Genomic DNA, 20,314 nt, shown 5'->3' on the forward strand with positions numbered 1-20,314 from the left:
GGAAAAGAGCTCCATGAACTCAGATTGAGTGCGTCAGATAAGGGTCTGAGAAAGGATTGAAAACCACTGCTCTAAACTGCATTAGTATGCAATCAAATGCCTTTAAAGAAGATGTTTCTTCTCTACATAAGCAAGACTGTTCTTCCCTGGTTTTATTCTTGCAAAGTCTGCATTTATTATTTATTATCATTATTTTTTTGACTGATCATAAACAGCAAGGAAACGGGATTACTAGAAGCCTGAAAGAAATACCCCTCTCTTCAGAAAAAGACACATCCATGCTTAAGCTGTAAGACTTAAGAAAACCAGCAGCATCTCTCCATTTGTCAATTTCCTCTCTTCAGTCTCTGAGATAACCTTCAGACACTTTCCTCCACTCTGTGCTAATGATACCAATGATTAGCACATTGTGCTGTCTTTCCTGTGCTGCTGTGAAGGACAAAGGAAAGACGACAAACTTCACAAACTACAAAGTCTTCACTGATTACTGATTAATGGATGGCTTGATGGAGTATTTTCTCTCCAAACTGCTGAGACAAAACAATAGAAAAAGGTATTTCATGAAGCCATACAATAGCTTTGTGTGAAAATAATCAGGATAGAAAGAGACTGATGCGTAATAAAGAAAAGAACAGTTACAGGAAGGATCTGCATATAATTTGAGAAGCTTTATTAACTGAAAACAGTGAAGAGAAGATTCTAGAAGTTACAAAGAAAATGCTATATCTGGCAAATAAGACAGTAGTATGGATTAGTTGTGGGAAGTTCTACAGAAAGCATGAGATGAAACTTCACCTGAATACACTGTCTGTCAGATCTGCACTGCAGCTGTCAGCAGCAGCTGAAGGAAGATAGAAGATTCTGGGACATGTAGAAGAGTGGGATGAATAAGCCGGACTCTAGTAACAATGAGAGGATGGTCCTGTCTATCTGGAGGGATGGGTCTTTTTATACATGGGACAAAGGGACAGGAGAAGAGGTCAAGGTGAGATAGATGTCCTGTTCACAGGAAGATGACAACAGTGCTTGTAGACCCATCCTTCATAATGACAGAGATAACAGAATTCAGTATTAAATCACAAAGCTCTTTCACAAACTGTGACAAAACGGGAATGACTGGATGTGGCTTCCTCGTTAAATTGGTTTTCTTTCTACCAATGGACATGCTTTTCACTCTGGTTGTTCTTCTACAAGCTGTGATTACAGCACAGGCCATTGGTAAGCACATATTGTTTTATATGTACACTGCTAATTATCATTATCTGATTATTCTTTGAGTATCATTCTAAAGGCATTTTCAAATGGCTGTGATCAGCATGTTGCAATACCAACTATATATTTGCCATTTTTTGAAGGGCATACTTGGGCAAAATTCACATCACTGTGTTCTGCAGAGCTGCTTTAAAGGTTAAACTCGTTTCATAATTAATGGAATTTACTGTTATTTAACCAAAATGAATAAAATAAGAACTGATTTCAACTGAATACCGACTAGAGTATTGTGAGCGGTTTCTGTGTGTTGCTACAGTATGACGTGGCTAAGAGGTAAAGCAAAAATGTCCTGAGCAATCCCTACGTGTTTTTGATGTTTTGTATTACATATACTTCCCATCTTTATTCTTGACTTAAAAATGATTTACTTACCCTCATGTCAATTGTTGTAATGATTTTCTTTGAAAATAAGTGTGGTTACCATTGACTACTGTTGTATGAAAAAAAAATACATAAAAAATAAGAAAATGAGACATATTACAAGGGTAAATGATGACAGGACTGTCGTTTTTGAGTGAACTAAGCCAAAACGTTTAAAATTACCAGTCAAATGTTTCTGTAATACAGCTGCTGTTCTCTAGATATGATTCATATCCATGGAAATCATGAGTTTAGTCACTTATTAAGAAATTGAACTATCAAATATTATTCTATTCTTTCCACATTTTATAATTAAAGCATCCTAATTTAAAAAAAAACATTCTTAAATTGAACTCATACACCATTTGTTGAGTTATTCAGTAAATATGTGAATATGCAGCAAATGTGAAGGATTTTATTGTAATAAGAGTATCCAAGAATGCTGTGTTTACCGCAAACAGTGATGACCTGAACATCCGTTTATCCTTGACCTCCGGCTGTTCTTGTATCAGCTGAACATCCCTAGGAGACAGACCTATCTAAGTCTGCCGCTGCTGCTAGTACTACCCTCTAATATGAATTATAATATTAAAACATGTCTGTGGGTGTGAAAGTGCTCTGTTCCAAAGTATTTGTAATTTGGAATAATGATTACACGTGAATAATATGGGAAATCATGCAACTTGCAGGAGATTACTAAGTAAGTGTTCAGATAAGCCATATCTGGAAACCAGAGTATCAGAAACAGTGTGGGAGTCAGTAAGCAATCACATTCAGAACACCCTGGCTATAGCAAAAAGCCAAAACAACAAACACTCTTAAGCCCTCTTTACAGAATGTGTTTTAGAATAAACACGATCCACGTTCACACTGGCATTGCAGAAACGATTTCTGTTTACACTACGCAACCTAAAAATCATGTCACATTCATGCAGGTACAACTATAGATATGTATAAGTAGATTCCCTATTATTTAAATGCGAACACGTGTGCTTGGAGCGTTCGTATAAACCAGCACACATCTATGAGCAATAATGAGCATGATGTTAATGTTTTGTATTGAATAGTAGTAATGCAGGTGGTACTGCATCCTCCTAAAGGAATTACTATTTTTTGTATCAGTATTCTACAGTGAAGATCGTGATAACTCTCTAGTAATTACTGAAGTCATTGTAAACTTTTGAGGTTTTTGTAAGGCTAGTTAATAATTCACTTTTCTAGATTTAAACAATTACTAGTGGGTTACCATGATCTTCACTTTAGAATATGGATCCAAATAACTAGTAGTTTCCTCAGAAGGATGTAGTAACACTTGAGTCATTACTATCCAACACTTTGCATAGATCTCACTAACTTACAATAGCGTCTGCCATGAGGATCTATAATGATTTTTACTTTAGAATATTGATCCAAGTAATTAGTAGTTTCTTTAGAAAGATTTGGTAATACTTGAGTCATTGCTACCAGCATCTTAATTTTGAAATAAATTGTTAGTTATTTTCTTGTTAGGTAATAGTAGTTACTACAATGTTAATAGTGCATTAGGCATTTGTTCCTGTGTAGTTATTCATTAATGACGGATCAGTATTCTAAAGTGTTACCATTCATTCTAATTGTACGATGGCCACAAGCCAGGGCACAGTGTCTGCAGCTTGATAATGTTTTATCTAAGGTGATAATTTACTGTGGAAAGGATTCTCCCTTTAAGCCTCATCAAGCTGCTGCCGCTTCGTGACTAATGGTCATCACGCCTTATGCTGCATCATTTTTCATTTCCACATGTTCCAGCAGAGCAGCCCAACTTCATATGAGGACCTAATTCAGTTGAGAGTGTAAGGGAGAAAGCAGCGGTGCAGTGTGGAGTATTGATTAGCCTTCCTTTGAAAGCTGCAAACCAACTGAAGGAAAAGGGCTTTGTACTGACAGATCTTATTTAACAGGCTGTTAATGCAGGGGGGCAGGACATATCTGTACAGCTTTAGTAAATTTTCTAAAAGAATACTAGGCTGTCCTCCAGCATAGACCAGCATACATTTTTCTGACTAGATATTGCTGTGTAGTACTGGTTTGGTGGAGATCTAGGACGAGGATCATCTTGCACACCAACAAAACATAAAAATCGGCAAAGCTATAGTTTATCGTTGAAGTGAAGCTGAGTCTTGCGGTTTTGTTTAGGTTCCTTGCGTTAAAAAAGAAAAGAAAAGAAAAGAAAAACTCTATGAATAAGCCCTTTAGATGGTGAACTCAAATCAATGTGACGCAAAAAATAATGTTTAGCACAAGATAATGACATGAAAAAAGTGTAGTTTGTCCATTTCATGAATAATTGACTGTTACGAGCTGTAGGTTCTCAAAACAAAGAGATTACTTAAATAAATAGTTAAAAAGGTGAGGTACTGGCTTGCAGGAATGACACTAGTGGTTGGACTGGTACGGGGGACCCAGGATTATTGAGAAAAGTAGTCAAAAGCACTCAAGTAAAAGTACAGACATTCTGAAAAAAAACATACAACTTTAAATTGTACTGAGTATTAAAAACATACAATTACCCCCACCACTAAAAATAAGATTATTGTCTTTTAGCGTATTGAGCCATTTTCTCATTGCAAAGTAAAAATCTTAAACATCTTTTGTCAGGGAAACAGATGTTTAGTAAAGGACAAAATGCAAAGGCACTATCATATATCAAATGCAAAAAAAATAATAATACTTGGAAAGGGATTAAAGGCAAACTCCATCCTTTCTACTCGTGCCATCCCATATGTATAGATATAACTGAGACTTCAGTGTTTGTAAGCTGTTGTGTTAACTTTGATTCACTGCAAACTGGCATTTTTCAGGTGTTAATGACTAGTGACAGAATTGAAGCAGGAAACCTGTATCAATCAAATACAAATGTTATAGTGTTTCCTAAGTGCATTGTTCCCAAAGTGAACATTAATAGTTATCTCTCCGAAGTCGGAGGAAATTATTTTGGTCTGGTGAAGCATGTATTAATGCATAATGTATAAGTTGACCAATTTTTTTACCTGTCTCAGCTCTAGATCCCTGCTCAGCATATATCAGTCTGAATGAACCGTGGAGGAACACTGACTACCACGTCAACAACTCTGCCGGAGTCCCTCTGTGCGACCGTCATGTGGCGGGAGAGTGGTATCGCTTTACAGGGATGGCTGGGGATGCAATGCCAACCTTCTGTATTGAGGAGAACCACTGTGGTACCCATGCCCCCATCTGGCTGAACAGCAGCCACCCTCGGCCTAGCGATGGTATCGTCACCCTCCCAGCGTGTGCTAGCTTCAATAATAACTGCTGTCACTGGACAGCCAGTGTGGATGTAAAGGCCTGTGCTAAGGGTTATTATGTCTATCGCCTGCCCCGACCCTCCGTCTGCTTCCACGTCTACTGTGGCCGTAAGTCTTCCTCCTGCTTTAATGAGTCTTTCTGACATGTTGAATAAAACCGATGACCATCAGGTTCGTTATGTGTGTTGCCATAGATTTCTATGACATATGTGATGAAGTGGAGTGTAACGGAGCCGACTGTCCTGTCGAACCAGAATGCCGCTGTTCTGGGGGAACTGTTCTAGGCCCGGATGCACAGACATGTCTGGGTGAGTAACAGTGTGATCCAGGCCTGGCCTAGAGAAATGCTTATAGAGACAAAGAGTTAAATTGCGATTAGAATGAGAGTGCTTTTGCATTGATGAAAAAGAGACCACAAGACTGGTGAAAGGCGAAGTTGAGAAACAATCCACTAATGTACGAAGGCAGCCAGCTAAATCAGTGCTTTTAGTAGTAAAAAAGAAGAGAGTGCAAATTATTCAGCAACTTTCAAGGTGTTTATCATTTTAAATGAATATCTGATTTTAAAACATTCTGTTAAAGTTTGTCTTGGAGAACTTTTTTCTGGATCTGTTGCTATGGTTACCTCTCAGATTGAGCGTAACTTATGTTCAGAACTCGTATGTATATGTAGTTGTCACAAGAACATCCAGAGGCCAAGACTATATAGATGTTTAGGGCAAGACTGTATAGATGCAGCTCCAAGTATAACTAAGCACACCTGAAACAGTAATAAAAACTGCCAGGATTGGTCCTACCATGCACACACTCTGACCCACTAGAAACACTGCTAAAATAAAGACCTTTCAAATTTTTGTTTTGCTTGGAGGCTTGGGGGCTTCCAGCTCTAATTGGAAGGGTTAGATACCTCAAATTCTATTTTCTACTTTGTAGGAGCTACACAGTGCATGAAGTTTTACTACATAAGCTGATGAGAAGTGTTTAACTCCAAATGCTGTAAGGGCAAAGACACAACAAGAAAAACAAGGAGTAAACAGAATAAGTGAAATCAATTAGATGTAAAATTTAATGTGTTCATCAAGGACTATCCTGCGCATTGATGGTTTCTCTCTAGCTTTCGGTTTTTCCTGTAAGCATTTTATAACCTTTTTACCCTTCAGGAGAAACTTAACTAATCACTGTCAATTCCACTTCCAGCAAAGCATAAATCACTTGCCTTGTTGCAAAACAGTCATCCACCTACAGAGGGAACATTTCAAAGTAGCGTTTTGTGTTGCTGTCGACAGAAAGACAAATTCTAAAACAACATTGCATATACAGGAAATAATCCAAACGCACTTGAGTCTAGTCTTCTCAGATGAAGCATTGAATGACGCACAAAATTGCTGCCAGGGCATTCCAGCGAACTCTATTTCAGTCAGGATGCTGCACGACATTCGCCTATCTGCTTCTGTTTTTAACCATGATCTGCTGTGTTAAGATGTGAACGAATGTGAGAAAGGCAATGGAGAATGTGCAGAAATATGCATCAACACCAAGGGCTCTCGTCGATGTGAGTGTGGACCAGGTAAAGTACTGGACGAGGATGGGAAGAGCTGTAAAGGTAAGAACACTGTAAATTGCAGCATCCTGAATATGGACATGATTTCATTTTTCTCATGCATTGCGTTTTCTGTGGTTGTGTGTAGAGATTGCTGGCTGTGACAGCGTGAATGGAGGCTGCAGTCATGGATGCTCCTCAGAGGATGATTCATATTACTGTCATTGTCCCTGGGGTCTGTCTTTGGGAGATGACAAACGGACCTGTCAAGGTGAGCTGGACCTGTCTCTCCTATCTTGTACCTCTTTCTGTCAGGGTATGTAGGTTTCACATCAACGTTTCTTTATTGTGCAGTCCCTGTGCAGTGTGATCCTAGTTCCATTGAGGTCTCAGTTCCCAAAGACCTGGTGGGAGGACTTGAACTCTTCCTGTCTAACACCTCTTGCCGGGGCATTTCCAATGGCACCCACATTAACCTTCACTTTAGTCTGAAGACATGTGGCACTGTGGTCCAGGTAATGGTTATGGATTTATTGTCCCAATAAATGAGCATCTATTTATAAAATTTAATAAAACATATAATTTACACTCAATATGTAATAATAAATGAAATAATAATTGCATACTGTTTTATAATGTTGTCCAATACTGATATTTGCCACTACTTGCAATAAGTTAAATAAGTATAATAAGTATAAATAGCTGAAAATATTGCTATTTTTACACAGTCTAAATAGACGCTATGACTACTTGCACTTTTGTGCTAAGAAAAGCTATTTTCATTTAGTGGCAATAATGGAAAATAACAATAACTGAAAAAGAAGTTACTACTGGAAAATACTATGATCTTTAATTGTCATCCTGGTCCAAAGTTCTTCTCATAAGTACTTGCCAATGGTAATTCTTCATAATCTTCAGCTTCACTCTTAAAAATAAAGGTGCTTTAAAAGGTTCTTTACAGCAATGCCTTTAGAAAAAAAGGTTCTTCTATGGCATTATGAAGCACCTTCATTTTTAAGAGTGTTGCAGGACTGAATACATAACACCTACTTCTCAGAATTCAACCCTAATGGATAAAATCAAGTCCTAGCTTCCATATTTTTCCTCACTCCCACTTTACTGAAGTAAAATAGGTGGTGAATACCATTGCATGACTAGTTCTCTGGCAATGTAGTGGAACATCATCTTCCTTTCTATCTTCTACAGGTGACTGATGACAAAATTGTTGGCACCAACTTGGTAACAGGTTTGCCACGGTCTAGTCCCAGCAGCAATGGGATCTTGATTGTACGTACCAGTAAACTGCTGCTGCCAATTACGTGTGAGTTTCCTCGGCAGTACGAAGTATCGGATGGCTACCTGCCCAGTCTGCGCAACACAGCACTCGAGTTAGCAGGCCACAGCGAAGGAATATTCCCCTTCAGTTTGGAGCTCTTTAAAAACGCTGAATTTTCAGAGTCGTACAACCAACCTCCTCAACTGCGTTTGCGTGATTCGCTGTACTTTGGCGTCGAGCCTCGAGAACGGGTGGATGGCCTTGCTGCCTTTGTAGAAAGCTGCTTTGCCACCCCTGGTCCCAGTGCTGACCAGGCCTTAAAATATTACCTTATCAGAGATGGGTAGGTATTTAAAATAATTCAAAAATGAATAATGCATATTGTTCTGTACTCTCATTCTGCATGCTCCTTCACTGCTGCTATATTATATAATTCAAACTAGCAACAGAATTAGACCACACTATTCTTTCCCTGTTGAAAAATTCAGTAGATGTTGGTTAGTTATGCTCTGAAGCATGGTGGCTGGTTTAAGATGGCCCTTAATTGGTCATGAGCTGGTCATGAGCAGGAGCTAACCAGCTTCAAAACATATATATACCAGCATGTTTTAAAAACAAAGGAGCTGATTGGATGGTTCGCTTGTACATTTTTAGCTCTCTTTATCGCCAAGGGCTGTCACTGAGGCAGGTGTTTTTCCATCAGGACTCCTTTTTCAGTAATATCTGTGAGATTATTTTGAAGAATACCTGGAAGCCATGTTATTTTGAGGAGTGATTGCTCATTGCACCTTCGAACAAAGGCAGTCTATATTTAGAGCTTTGTGCTTTAATGGCCTTATATTTCTCAGCTGCATTTCAGACGATACGGTGCGTCAGTTTTCAGCTAAAGATCAGCTCTCCAAGCACTACCAGGTCCCTGTCTTCAAGTTCATTGGCAAGGACAATAGGGTGAGTTGGGAACTGGTGCACACTGGGGAATGCAGCTGCCTGGTTGGCCTGTGCACGTGCTTTTGCATACTAATGGTCTAGCTATTACTTTGCTGAAACTTTTGTGTGCACTGTGTGTACTAGGAGGTGTTCCTGCATTGCCGTGTGCTTGTGTGCGGGCAGGAACAAGGGGAATCTCGCTGTACACAGGGCTGCCGAAAGCGCTTGAAGAGACATCTCTGGACTGACCGGCACCAAGAGCAACATGTACTTTCCAGTGGACCCATTCACATACTGCCAGATCCATGAGACCAAATGGATCCAAAAATGTCCTACCCACAACGCCATCTACAGGCTACTTTATTGTATTTAAACACATCCATTCTGCATACAGTATCTGCAGGAATCTTACATTTATAATTTGCAACAGTTGCTTCCTTCCAATACTTCTGACATATATATTTACTACATAAAGCCTCTAGGTGTTTCAAAAAAGCTTAGATCAAGAAACTGAGCAGCATTATACAGTTTTAAAATGCTTAATTTCTGTATAATCTCAGCACTGTTTTACTGAGTAGAATAAAATTATTTTACAGCCAATACAGTTATTTTTGTCACAGTCTGTAGTCATGTTGTCTCTCTCTCAGTGAAATACATATTCATGTGTATTACTGTTTACCTTCTATTCTGCATATAATTACATTTCAAACAAAATCCAATAAAACTACTTGCTTAGGAGAACGTTTGAGTTTTCAGAACGTGATATTCAGACAATCATTATTTGCATAAATATCACTACCCAAATCATAATATGACACTTTCACACATACAGAGTAAACCTTAAGTTTCTGCTGAACTAAAACAAATTCACTAGCACCAGTTTGAGAGTTAGTGGGTGAATCTTTGTGACATTTTTAGGAAGATCAGACTATTTATGCAAAATGTTTATTTAAAAAAAACTTTTGCTGCAAAGCAAATAAATATTTTATTTAAATTAGTAAATGTAAATCAATAGTATTTATACATTGCAGTAGTAGGTCATTTACAGCATTTAACGTATGCTGATAACAATTACAATTATTTCAAATAAAAATAATGATGATAAATAAATTAACTATATTAACTAATGAGAATCCAACAACAACCACCACCGTTGTACACTGCGGTAAATCTTTCTAACAGTTTCTTTTTCAATGTGGTGAAATGTGACCAGGGTGTCTTACTTCATCCTAATACTGAGCCCTAGTGCGGAGTAGTTTAAACTACAAAAGTGTTTATATGTGTTTAAGGTGGTGTGTTTTTGTGGTTTGTAGATCTTCACAGCTCGTCCTTCTCTTCTCCTTCACAATAGCAGGATGCCCTCTGGCCATTCATGAAGGGCCTGCAGCCCAAAGTCCACACGGTGTTATACATGGTGTCCGCAAAGGTCTCACAGGCTGTGGGAGAGAAAGAAAATGAAGGGTTTTTGTCTGGTGTGCAGACAAAAGTACTATTGAACATAATCAGTCAAAATATTTTCAGGGTTAGATAATGGATCTGTTCCAACACAAAAACCATTACATATACGTAACATACAACACATTAAGTCTGTGGAATGTCCCAACATACGTGTGTGTGTGTGTGTGTGTGTGTGTGTGTTTCACACCTTCAACTTTTGCTATGAGGCCCAGACTCTTCTTCAGGTCACCGCAGATGCTATGGAGGCACCAGCGGAATTTGGTGTCACAGCGGTATTTGTTAGAACCACAGGTGTCATAGCAAATGTCTAGCTGATTACAACATTTGGTCATGGCTGGGACGCCCATATCAAACTGTGGAGAAACAGCAAATTATACAGCATGAGCTTTAAAACTCTTTCGCACTAAAACACAATCAACCACATATAGTTCAGACACACAAAGAACCATACAAATAACTTGTTAGTCACAAAAACCTATATGATCGCATCCCCTTATCCATGTCTTACGCACATTAATAAAAATTAAATGTATATGATTCTGTATATCAGTAAAGGTTAAATAGCCTAATGATGATCATTTATAAAATGATTCTATAGCAGTTTATGTTAAGATCTGATTCTCACTAATAACTAGTTGCTTATTAGCATGCATATTACCTGTTTTTTTTAGCACTAATAAGGGTTATACCTAAACTTTACATCTACCTTGCTATTAATAAGCAGGAAATTTGGAGTTTATTGAAGGAAAACTCTTAGTTTTGTTTTCCTTATTCTAAAGTGGTACCAATAAATACGTATAACTATAAAATTGCTTTGCAATGTATGCAAGTATGTAATTATGGTGTGGTAAAGATGTCCATCTTTGGTGTAAAAAAGTCGAAGACTCCTGCTTTATTCATGATCGCTGTTATTTAAGGGATGCAGTGATTATAGTCGCACGGTAATTTGCAATGTTGAAACATGAGACAATTACATTTGTCGCCCCTTGAGGACTGATATATCGCCTGCATAAGTGATTTCTGAACGAACGCTTTAAACCTCAAAGTTAGGATGTATTCGAGATTCAGAAATTACACAGAGGGCCGTCCACGAGTCTTTGTGTGAAAGTAATTGGCACATTTGCTTTCCTTTTTCCTCACAGCAGACCCATCGGCGCTTTGGCTGGATGCCAAACTTAACTGTCTGGAACCTGTCGGATGTTCACCCCTTCTTCAGAGTCTGCGCTAGTCTCTCAATTTAGGAGCACCGTATCTGAAATTGTGCTGGCTTGTGCAACGCACATCATGCAGAGCCAGACTTTTAACTTCATGCCAAAAGGTCTGGTCCACATTGCAATTATATGGCCTTCAATATTTCATCGTTCTCAGTTTGTCACAGTTAAGTTTTTACTTAAAATGTTATTATGCTGTAACATTAATTGAGATAGCAGAAGAATAAATGTGCTTGAAATGAAGGGAGTATATTTTTTTACTTACTACTAAGTGCGTTATATTCAAACATTTTTCATATATGATGCTACAAAACTGGAAGTGAGATATCTACTTTTTCACATGCAAATATTAATCGGTTGACTTGGATGGGTATTTTATTTAGAGTACAGCTTTGATTGATTGGCCAGTGTGCACTTCATTGTCAGGATTCACACAGATCATGCACAGAGACAGAACATACAATATCAAAGATTCAAGAGGGCATACTGGCCGCTAACGTTAGTGGAAATAAAGAGACACATACACTGTTAGGTACCTGGAAGCCCAGCAACGAGGTGCTACAACCGTCAGGCTCGGGCATTTGATATCCAGGACGAGGTTGAGGAGCTTTACCTGAAAAATAGTTATAATACATTCAAATATATCACATCTTTGATAAGTGATTATAACATAAAGCTGCTATTGATTAGAATGCATTTTATTTAACAGTAGCACTGAGAGCTTTACAAATGTGGAAACAAACAAAGCAGTTAGTAAGTAAAGTGGGTTTACTTATAACGCGCCAAAAACATTCTTTCATGAACATTTTATTGGATGATGCTGACTAAGTGGGTTTCATGCTGTTTCTTAAGTATTCAACTTTGCCAACCTATAATAAAACTAAAAAAGCAGAATCTAAACAGGTTTTTGTTCTATAGGTATAACGTTCGAAAAATCTAGCATTATTGTTTTCTCTGAATGTATACTAGTATTGTTATATTTTGGGAGATCTTCTGGACAGTCTCTGGAATTATGATCTTCCGAAACTTGAATGTGACTTGCATAGCTATTAAAACTATGTCAAATTCCTGATTAAATTACCTAAATGTAAGATACTGAATTAAAACAGCAAATGTCATAATACAGAGCCCTGTAACCCAATCTCAGTAAATGATATATTCGTGCGACAGTAAGTGAGATTTTCTTCCTATAGCCCGTATAATCAACAATATCAATCAATCAATCACTTTTATTTATATAGCGCTTTTAACAATACAGACTGTGTCAAAGCACTGAACAGTATCTAACAGGAGAATAGAGTGATCGTTTGTATCATGACAGGGTTAAACACTTTTATTTTTATTTAATTGCTGTGCAATCTAATTGACAATAATCGCTAGAAAGCAAGTGTCTCCACCAATATCCTAAACTAATATAAAAGCATTTTCACATTTGGTATTCAAAGCATACTCGTTATCATTTTAAGAGAAGGTGACACTATCCATGACACATTGTTTGAATCATCTTAGATTATGGTTGCATTATAAGGTTAGAAACTATTTTGTTATCTTAGCTTCGGCATTCAGTCAAAGCCCTGCAACAAAATCTTCAGTAGGACTTTTGAACCCCGTTTATTATGCAATTAAGTTTATTATGCAATTATTTTGCTAAAACTGTACATAGGCCTATATTAACCACTTTTATTGCGGATGAAGACTTCTGCAATATTCCCTGCCCTCCTTAGGCAACATTAAACATTAAGAACGTTAACTTGTACTTGCTCAACAAATTTAAATCAATCAATTTTAATAAGATTCAACATAACTAATACAATTCAGTTTTCAAAGTTCCATTAATTTGTATTCAATTAACGGTCAAAGGCTGCAAACAAGAGATGCAGGTCTGTCATTGTATAATCAAACCAAATAGTCAAAAGATAAATAAAGCACTTCCTAAATTCTCAGACACGAGCACATGAAACGTTCTGATTGGTTACTGTCGGCTGTGGAGTGGTGTGATCGACATGCCACACCATGTCTGTCAACACGAGGAGTGAGGACAGATCAGAGAGGGCATGCCAATTAAATCACTTAAATCAAATAAAGCACCTATGTCTGGAAGTCTGGAAGTATGTATACATTCTTTTCATTTCCATACTATGATATTTCATATTGACTACATTTGTCAAGTTGAATTTTTTTTGGAGATTAAAACATTTTTCTGAGCTTTGGCTGGACAGACTCGCATGCTTTAGCATTTTAACAGAAAGGTTGAAGTCTTTGCCCAGAGCATATAATGTGACGGTGATCTGAGAAGCGCAGAATAAAGTAAAAAAGACTATTCCATTTAAAGGACAAATCATATCTTACCATATCTACAGCGGTACTGGCATACACCGTCTCGACCCCCCATCACCTCCAGTATAGAGTCAAAATAGCCATTGACTGCCTGGAAACTCCCTCTGATAGAACCCAAGCCCCAGCTTGAATCATCTTCAGATTCTTGCGTGGAGCTCTGGGTCTCTGCAGGTTGTCTCTCAACAGGGGCATCTGCCATCAGGATGTCATCTGGGGTTTCACCAGCCTGAGCTTCAGGCAGAACGGAGCCGTCAGCTGGAGAATCCACCGCAGCTGCATCAGCAGAGGCCTGGATGAGCGTGGCAGCCAAGCCTGTGGAGATACAGAGCAGCAGCAGAGGAAGCACACGAGGAAACATGATTTGGCCCCGGGTCCCGGGAGGTCTGTAGGGTCCAAGAAGAAGGAGAGACCGATAAAGCCGAAGGGCTTAGATAGAAAAGAGTGAACAGCACACACAGCCTCTGTTGATAGTGCCTCGTGGAAGGGACTTTGAACTGTGATTAGATCAAGCAGACAGCAAGGCATTGATTGGTGCTAAGGTTAAAGGTAAGGTCCAATCTCTTGCTGAGGCTTGCTCTCTCAGAGAATCGCAGTGACGCTCCCCATTTTGTAATCAACTTTTTGCTTTGATTTTCTGCACTTCACACTTTGCCTAGAAGAGGGTCTCCTATTATTTCATCTAGAGCCATCGCAATACAACTCAGCTGTTTGGTTATTTCATATTCGTACAAGCTATAGTGATTGCATGGATTGCAAGACTTTGATAAGGTTTACCGAAATTCATTTAGACATGTTTGGGAAGCATAAAGTTAGAAATATTAGTTAAGTCAAAAATAGCACAGGTTGAAGTTTCGGACAGAGTTTAATGGATTGTCTTTTACATCATTGACAAAACCGATATGAACTGTCAATAGTTTATTTATGGTTTAAATTGAACTCTTCAGTAAGCACTCCTGCTGTATAGTAGTTGTTAAATAGACGTGTCTGCTGCTGGTTGGCAATTGTTCACACACTTTCTTATCATATGGACTGCAGTGCCACTGATTTCAAACCTGCCCCGTATACATGTTCTGGCTAATACCTTCTAGCTATCGGCTTTTAACATCTACTATGAGTGTTTTTTATTTATTTATGTATTTATAGAATAATCCTATGAATTTAGACTTTTAAACTTTAGCACGCACATATCAGGATTTAAAACAAATAAATAAATAAATATATATATAATTTCATGAAGTGCTATTGGAAGGCAGAAGTCGGCTTTATTTCAAAATACACTCTCAGAAATAAAGGTACCAGTTACTGGCCTGGCACCTTTTAAGAAAGGTGCACTTTTGTATCTATCAGGTTCAAATATGTACGCTAAATTTAAGTAATAATATGGACCCTTTAGGTACAAACAAGTACCTTTTGAGACGGTACCGCACCATTGACAGCTTTATGTTATTTATATGGGTCATTCCTGGGATTTGGCGAGTCGACTTGGAATTTTTGAAACACCCCACATCATAACGAATTATACAATTTAATCTTCAATATTGTTTCTCTCTCATATGGTGCCCTTCTTTCCGAGTGTTTCTGCTGCGGATGTGGGTGCCATTTCTGATGAAAGACGTGAACACATTACATCAAACATTCTATTTGTAAAGATTTGTCATGATTTTGGTAACTGAAACATGATGTGTATATTTTATGCTATTGATAAATTAAGTGAATCAACCCTGTCGCACGTTTACAACCCTAAAACACCGACAAATATACATATGTGACAAAGTTGTTGTTTCTCAGTGGCCACTGCTACATGTGTAGTGTATCTGTACGGCAGGAATAAAGTACACTGCATATATAGTTATACATAAATACATATTAATAATAATAATAATAATAATGTGAAGGCTTGCCAGTACCCTCCATGAATAATACACCTATAAAAAAAGTATGACAACTACTAATTCTATTCATTTCAATTGTATTTACATATTGTACAAATCACTGTAAAGCTTTACAGGACATTACATCTCTACAACATATTTATATATTGTAGAAACCTAATATATTGAACTTATTGCAAAATTTGGTAATTCTGTATGTCCTGAGGGGTTGGCATCATCTCTTGTTAGGTGTTTGGTCTTCTCAGATCATTTAAGATCAATCACATCTACAGTCTTATGTGCTACTAAAGACACTTGGATTGTCGCATATGGTTGGATTCGAAATTATTATGCTATAATAATGTCTGAGGGACATAACCTGTTTTTTAATCAAAGATTTAGCACGTTTTAGAAAAAATAACATTTTCAAAACGTCGTGCTAATAATTATTGGCTATGTTTGCTAACACATTCAGTGAAGTGACTCGAGGCAAAATGTTTGGAGTAAAATAGAAATAGTCTGCAACATAATTTTATGATAGTGTGTGTGTCTATCAATCATATAAAAGCAAAATACATTATTTATTATCACAGGAGATGTTTTCTTTCTTTCTGAATCTCTGCTGCTAAGCTCTTGTTACTGACTGACAAACAACAAGCTAAAGAAAAGACGCTGAACGTCTCCCTAATCTACCTAATACCTTACAGTCTATCGCTTCGTAACAAAACTCTAAAAGAAACACGAGTTTAGCTTAAACTTTGTTCGTGTGAATCTGCTCTTTTCGGATTTATTCGGTACACAAAAATGATCTCAACAGTTAGTATGAACGCAGAGCTCGCACACGTTTCTGACAAGGTTTTTTTTGCCAATAGATGGCGCTAGACTCAAAGGATTCAGCAGCATTGAGTAGATCGTCGCAGTTTATCTCACAGCTGTCTTTACGAGAGCGTTTCTAAGCCTCCCCTTTTAGGAAAATCTGATTCATACTTGTGTCCCATACCAGAACAACAGTGCCAAAACCGACTGTTCACAACCATAACCTTAAAATGATCTTTTGTTGATTAATTTGTACATTTATTTACTTTATTTACATTAGTCATTCCATGTATCCCTTCACGTTGACCTTGATGTAAAGAAACGCTGTTGATATGAGGTAAAAAAATATATTTCAACTTAATGTTAAGCATATTACAGTATCCATTCTTGATATATCTTCAAAATTAAGGCTATGTACTTTGACAATTGTGGATCATGTTCAGGTAAAGCTTTATTTGTGGTTACCTTTCTAGGATATATGTGAGAAAAAATACTCCCACCAGCCTAATGTTTGCACGCCGATATATTTTTGTTTACTACTATATAGTATATTAGTTAAAATAACTGTGTCTATATATAATAGTGCGGTTTCCGTGTCAGACCAAATATGAATATCTGAGGCAGCCGTAAATCCTTCCGTGCAATAAATAAAATCGCAGAATAAATATCGCACACTTTGTATTTGTCAGAAATATTTAATAAAAGTAATTACTGCTCATACATTTAGAGTTGAGACATTTATCTCGGGCAACAGTATGCAGTTTCTCTAAATGACCATTCGCTTTATTCCATAATGTACAATTTGTTCTGTACAAAACAAAAATGCTAAACTTTGTATAAAAAATATAAGTTAATTTAAAATTTAACTCTAATTAACAAAATAACAATGGTAATAATCAATAATTGTGGCAATAATAATATAATAGGAGCAATAATATTAATAACAATAATAATAGTCTCTAAACATAGTGCATATGAGGGGAAAGACAACTGGTTGTGGATGATCTTGGTGACAGAGGTGAGGGGTGCTGGACAGATCCTCTCAACTCGGACTCCGTAGTAGATGGGGGTTGGTAGCATTACTCCAGAGAGAACACACACACACACACGCACGCGCACACACACACTAGCATGCACACAGGATCAGAAAGTGCATGACTGCCTAAGATAGCACCATTAGAACGTAGCTTACATCTCCAAACTCGGTCTCTCTACACACAGTGCGCACGTCGCATGCCGACACAACCATTGGAAGCCATGTTTAACATTCCCATATCCGACGGTGTACACCTTCGGTACACTTAAAAACTAACAGGCATCTTGAAGCAGTTTGTGACAGTATTGATTACATTCACTCATCAGTCCTGCAGTATTTACAGAAGGCCATCAGTCAGTCAGAGCTCCATCACTGTCTGCAGGGACTGCAGGTGCCTCTTACAGATATAAAGAAAAAAAAAAAAAAAAAAAAATTAAAAAATATTACGAAACTGAGTTCAGCCATTTGAAACGAAGGCGTGACATTGATGGCAAATATTTCTGTTGGGTCACAACTTGAGATTCGCTTTAGCCTGCGTTTGACAACTTATGTAGAAAACATGAACGTTACTCTCCAGAAAGTGCATTTGGCTCCTTTGCTAAGCACCGTCCCACTGGTTAAAAACTTTACAGAACGTCCCATAGAAACTGGAGCAAAGCATCGTTCCTCTGCTGATTTTGTGTGCAGACATGTTTGAATTAAACAAAAACGATAATCTTTGAAGACTATGAATCATGATGATTTGGGAGCGAGAGTTATAATATGAACTTCTCAAGGCTTTTTTTTAAGTTTGGAAAAGGGAATGCAACGCGTTTATTGTTCCGTTGTCATTTTTTAGATATTTTTAAGTGCTGTGGAAAAATCTTTTAAAGAAACGAAACACGATTCCAAAAAGGATTCTCATAGACTCACAGTAGAAAGGAGGAAGAGATTGTCTGGTTTTATGGTGGATGCACCAGTTACTAAGATAAGATTTGTCAGTGTTTTTTTTTTATTTTTATTTTTTCTTTTAAAGGTGGGGTGTTTTGAAAGTGGTTAGCTCACAGAGTTAAAGGGATAGGTCACCCAGAAATGAACATTTAGTCATTATTTAGTTTATTAAGTAAAACAATGTGCAAAGTTAGTAATTTACTAAAATAATTTCAACCAAATCATATGCTCTTAGTACATGGAAAATTTAGCAAGCGTTGCATATGGATTAGCATGAACAGTACCTTTAGAAATATTATTATTATTATTATTTCATTTTATTTGGTTTGAAAAAGAAAGAAGGTGAAACAGCATTGGAACAGCACATTAATTTTAGTTATTTATTTTAGATTTTTTTTTTTTTTTGATGAACTACCCATTTAAGTAACTGGAGTGTCAAATACTTTTTTTTTTTTTTTTTTTACAAATCTTTAAATAAGATACGTATTTGTCTTTTTATTTCCCTACATACTCATTTATCTTTTATCCATTCGTTCGTTCATTCATTTTGCATCAACTTACGGATTTGGTGTAGTAGTAGTAATAACGATAAAATGAATGAATGTTTGAGGAAAACAATAGAAATACTTTCAGAATCAGAAATGGTCCCATGTTAAAAGATAGCAAAACCAAGCAATCAATTCGGTTGTGCACATTTTGACTTTTGATTTTAGGTATAGTTGCTGTATGTTTAGTCATCAGTCCTCTTTCAGTCTTTAGTAATTACTATGCACACTCACAGGTTCTTATAGTGAAGATTTAAAGAAGTTATATAATATTTTCCCCCTGAGGTTGACTTATAATGTTGATATAGTCATAATTTAGTATTTCACAACCATCACATTCAATTCATATAATTAAAGATGGATTTTCTTGTTGGTGTTTCTATAAGACTTCTGTTTTTTGAAGATTTACAGTATGTTTTTATGGTAAAACGCAAACCTTTGATTCCTTATTTTAAATGTCAACAGCTCCATGAGCTTCGACGGGTTAAACTTCATATCAGGTTGGAAGATGCTGGAGATCTCAGCGAAGAACACCGTGACTTGTGTGTGACTCCGGTAAGGTTCAGAGTGAAACTTATGCCATCACAAAAGCTCTTTGATTTGGAAGGACGCGCTTCAGGCATTTCTGTTTTAAGCTCCACTCAGAATAGGCTGTATTTCTTCATTCAAGTACTACAAAGCATTTTTGCTCAAAATATTATATTAAAACGTCCATCAGAGCGATGGGTTTACCGTGCCTCGTGCACCTCCTCGACTGCGACAAAACATTCTTTCCGTCTGTCTTAAAAAATAAATCCGCTCAAGTAAGCTTCGCGTATTTTGACCGCAGCAGGATAAAAAGTACCGTTATAACTAGACGAGCCACCTTTTAGTTACGAGTCGCCCAACCAGATCGTAACTCGGGTCGGTATTAAGGCCTCTTCAAATGTAAGACCGCAACAGAAACTGAAAAAAAAGAAGAAGAAGAAAAAAAAAAATCACTTAAAAAGTAAAGATGCGAAAGCAACTTCCTGCCAGTGATGATGGCCGTTCTGCCGAAGTGGACTTGAGTCCCAGCCATCAACGAAGGAGCCCTGATGTCATTAGCGTGTACGCCTCCGTCACCCACTGAGGTAACATTATGTTTTGTTTATTTTTCTTGAACGTATCCTTCCCCCGCCTGCCCTCTGCGCTTCCTCCCGTCTCCGCAGGAAGTGGGACTGTCCACAGGAAGTCCAGTGTCTCTGGCAGGGTGTAGGTGGTGCTGTGGGACAGGTGCCACAGATTCAGTTGTCCACTTTTACTGGTCCGCTGTCTGACGTCTCGCTCAGCTCGGCCTCTTCGGTGGGAGCCCACGCGGAGGCGTCCTCTCCCCGCACGATTTGTTCCCACTGGGACAGGTTTTCCCTGCAAAGACAGAGAGCCCTTCACATTATCACAGCAAAAACACT

The 20,314-nt window shown here is 37.6% G+C and overlaps 3 protein-coding genes across 9 annotated transcripts in view; 1 reads left to right on the forward strand and 2 right to left on the reverse strand.

Annotated features, from left to right (window-relative positions):
* The first annotated feature begins 1,040 nt into the window (after positions 1-1,040).
* Positions 1,041-9,284, forward strand: oit3 (oncoprotein induced transcript 3). The gene is made up of 9 exons (XM_043255999.1): positions 1,041-1,218; positions 4,671-5,045; positions 5,132-5,245; positions 6,418-6,540; positions 6,626-6,748; positions 6,832-6,992; positions 7,684-8,096; positions 8,602-8,701; positions 8,825-9,284. Exons 1-9 carry the CDS (start codon positions 1,047-1,049, stop codon positions 8,987-8,989), a joined length of 1,746 nt encoding a protein of 581 aa, XP_043111934.1. The 5' UTR covers positions 1,041-1,046; the 3' UTR covers positions 8,990-9,284.
* Positions 9,011-14,162, reverse strand: pla2g12b (phospholipase A2, group XIIB). 2 transcript variants are annotated; one of them, XM_043256000.1, is made up of 4 exons: positions 13,699-14,162; positions 11,874-11,962; positions 10,326-10,491; positions 9,011-10,116 (listed from the first exon to the last, which is right to left on the reverse strand). In XM_043256000.1, exons 1-4 carry the CDS (start codon positions 14,042-14,044, stop codon positions 9,998-10,000), a joined length of 720 nt encoding a protein of 239 aa, XP_043111935.1. In that variant the 5' UTR covers positions 14,045-14,162; the 3' UTR covers positions 9,011-9,997. The 2 variants fall into 2 exon arrangements, with proteins under 2 accessions (XP_043111935.1, XP_043111936.1); XM_043256001.1 differs by having other exon boundaries at positions 11,886-11,962; positions 13,699-14,161.
* Positions 14,163-17,048: 2,886 nt separating this feature from the next.
* Positions 17,049-20,314, reverse strand: part of pde10a (phosphodiesterase 10A) — an 84,032-nt gene continuing 80,766 nt past the window's right edge. For all 6 annotated transcript variants that reach the window (XM_043255473.1, XM_043255478.1, XM_043255472.1 and 3 more), the window contains one exon: positions 17,049-20,270. In XM_043255473.1, coding sequence (XP_043111408.1) covers positions 20,150-20,270 — 121 coding nt within the window. In that variant the 3' untranslated portion in view covers positions 17,049-20,149. The remainder of the gene's footprint in view (positions 20,271-20,314) is intronic.

The sequence above is a fragment of the Puntigrus tetrazona genome, chromosome 13, assembly GCF_018831695.1.
Source record: "Puntigrus tetrazona isolate hp1 chromosome 13, ASM1883169v1, whole genome shotgun sequence".
NCBI lineage: Eukaryota > Metazoa > Chordata > Actinopteri > Cypriniformes > Cyprinidae > Puntigrus > Puntigrus tetrazona.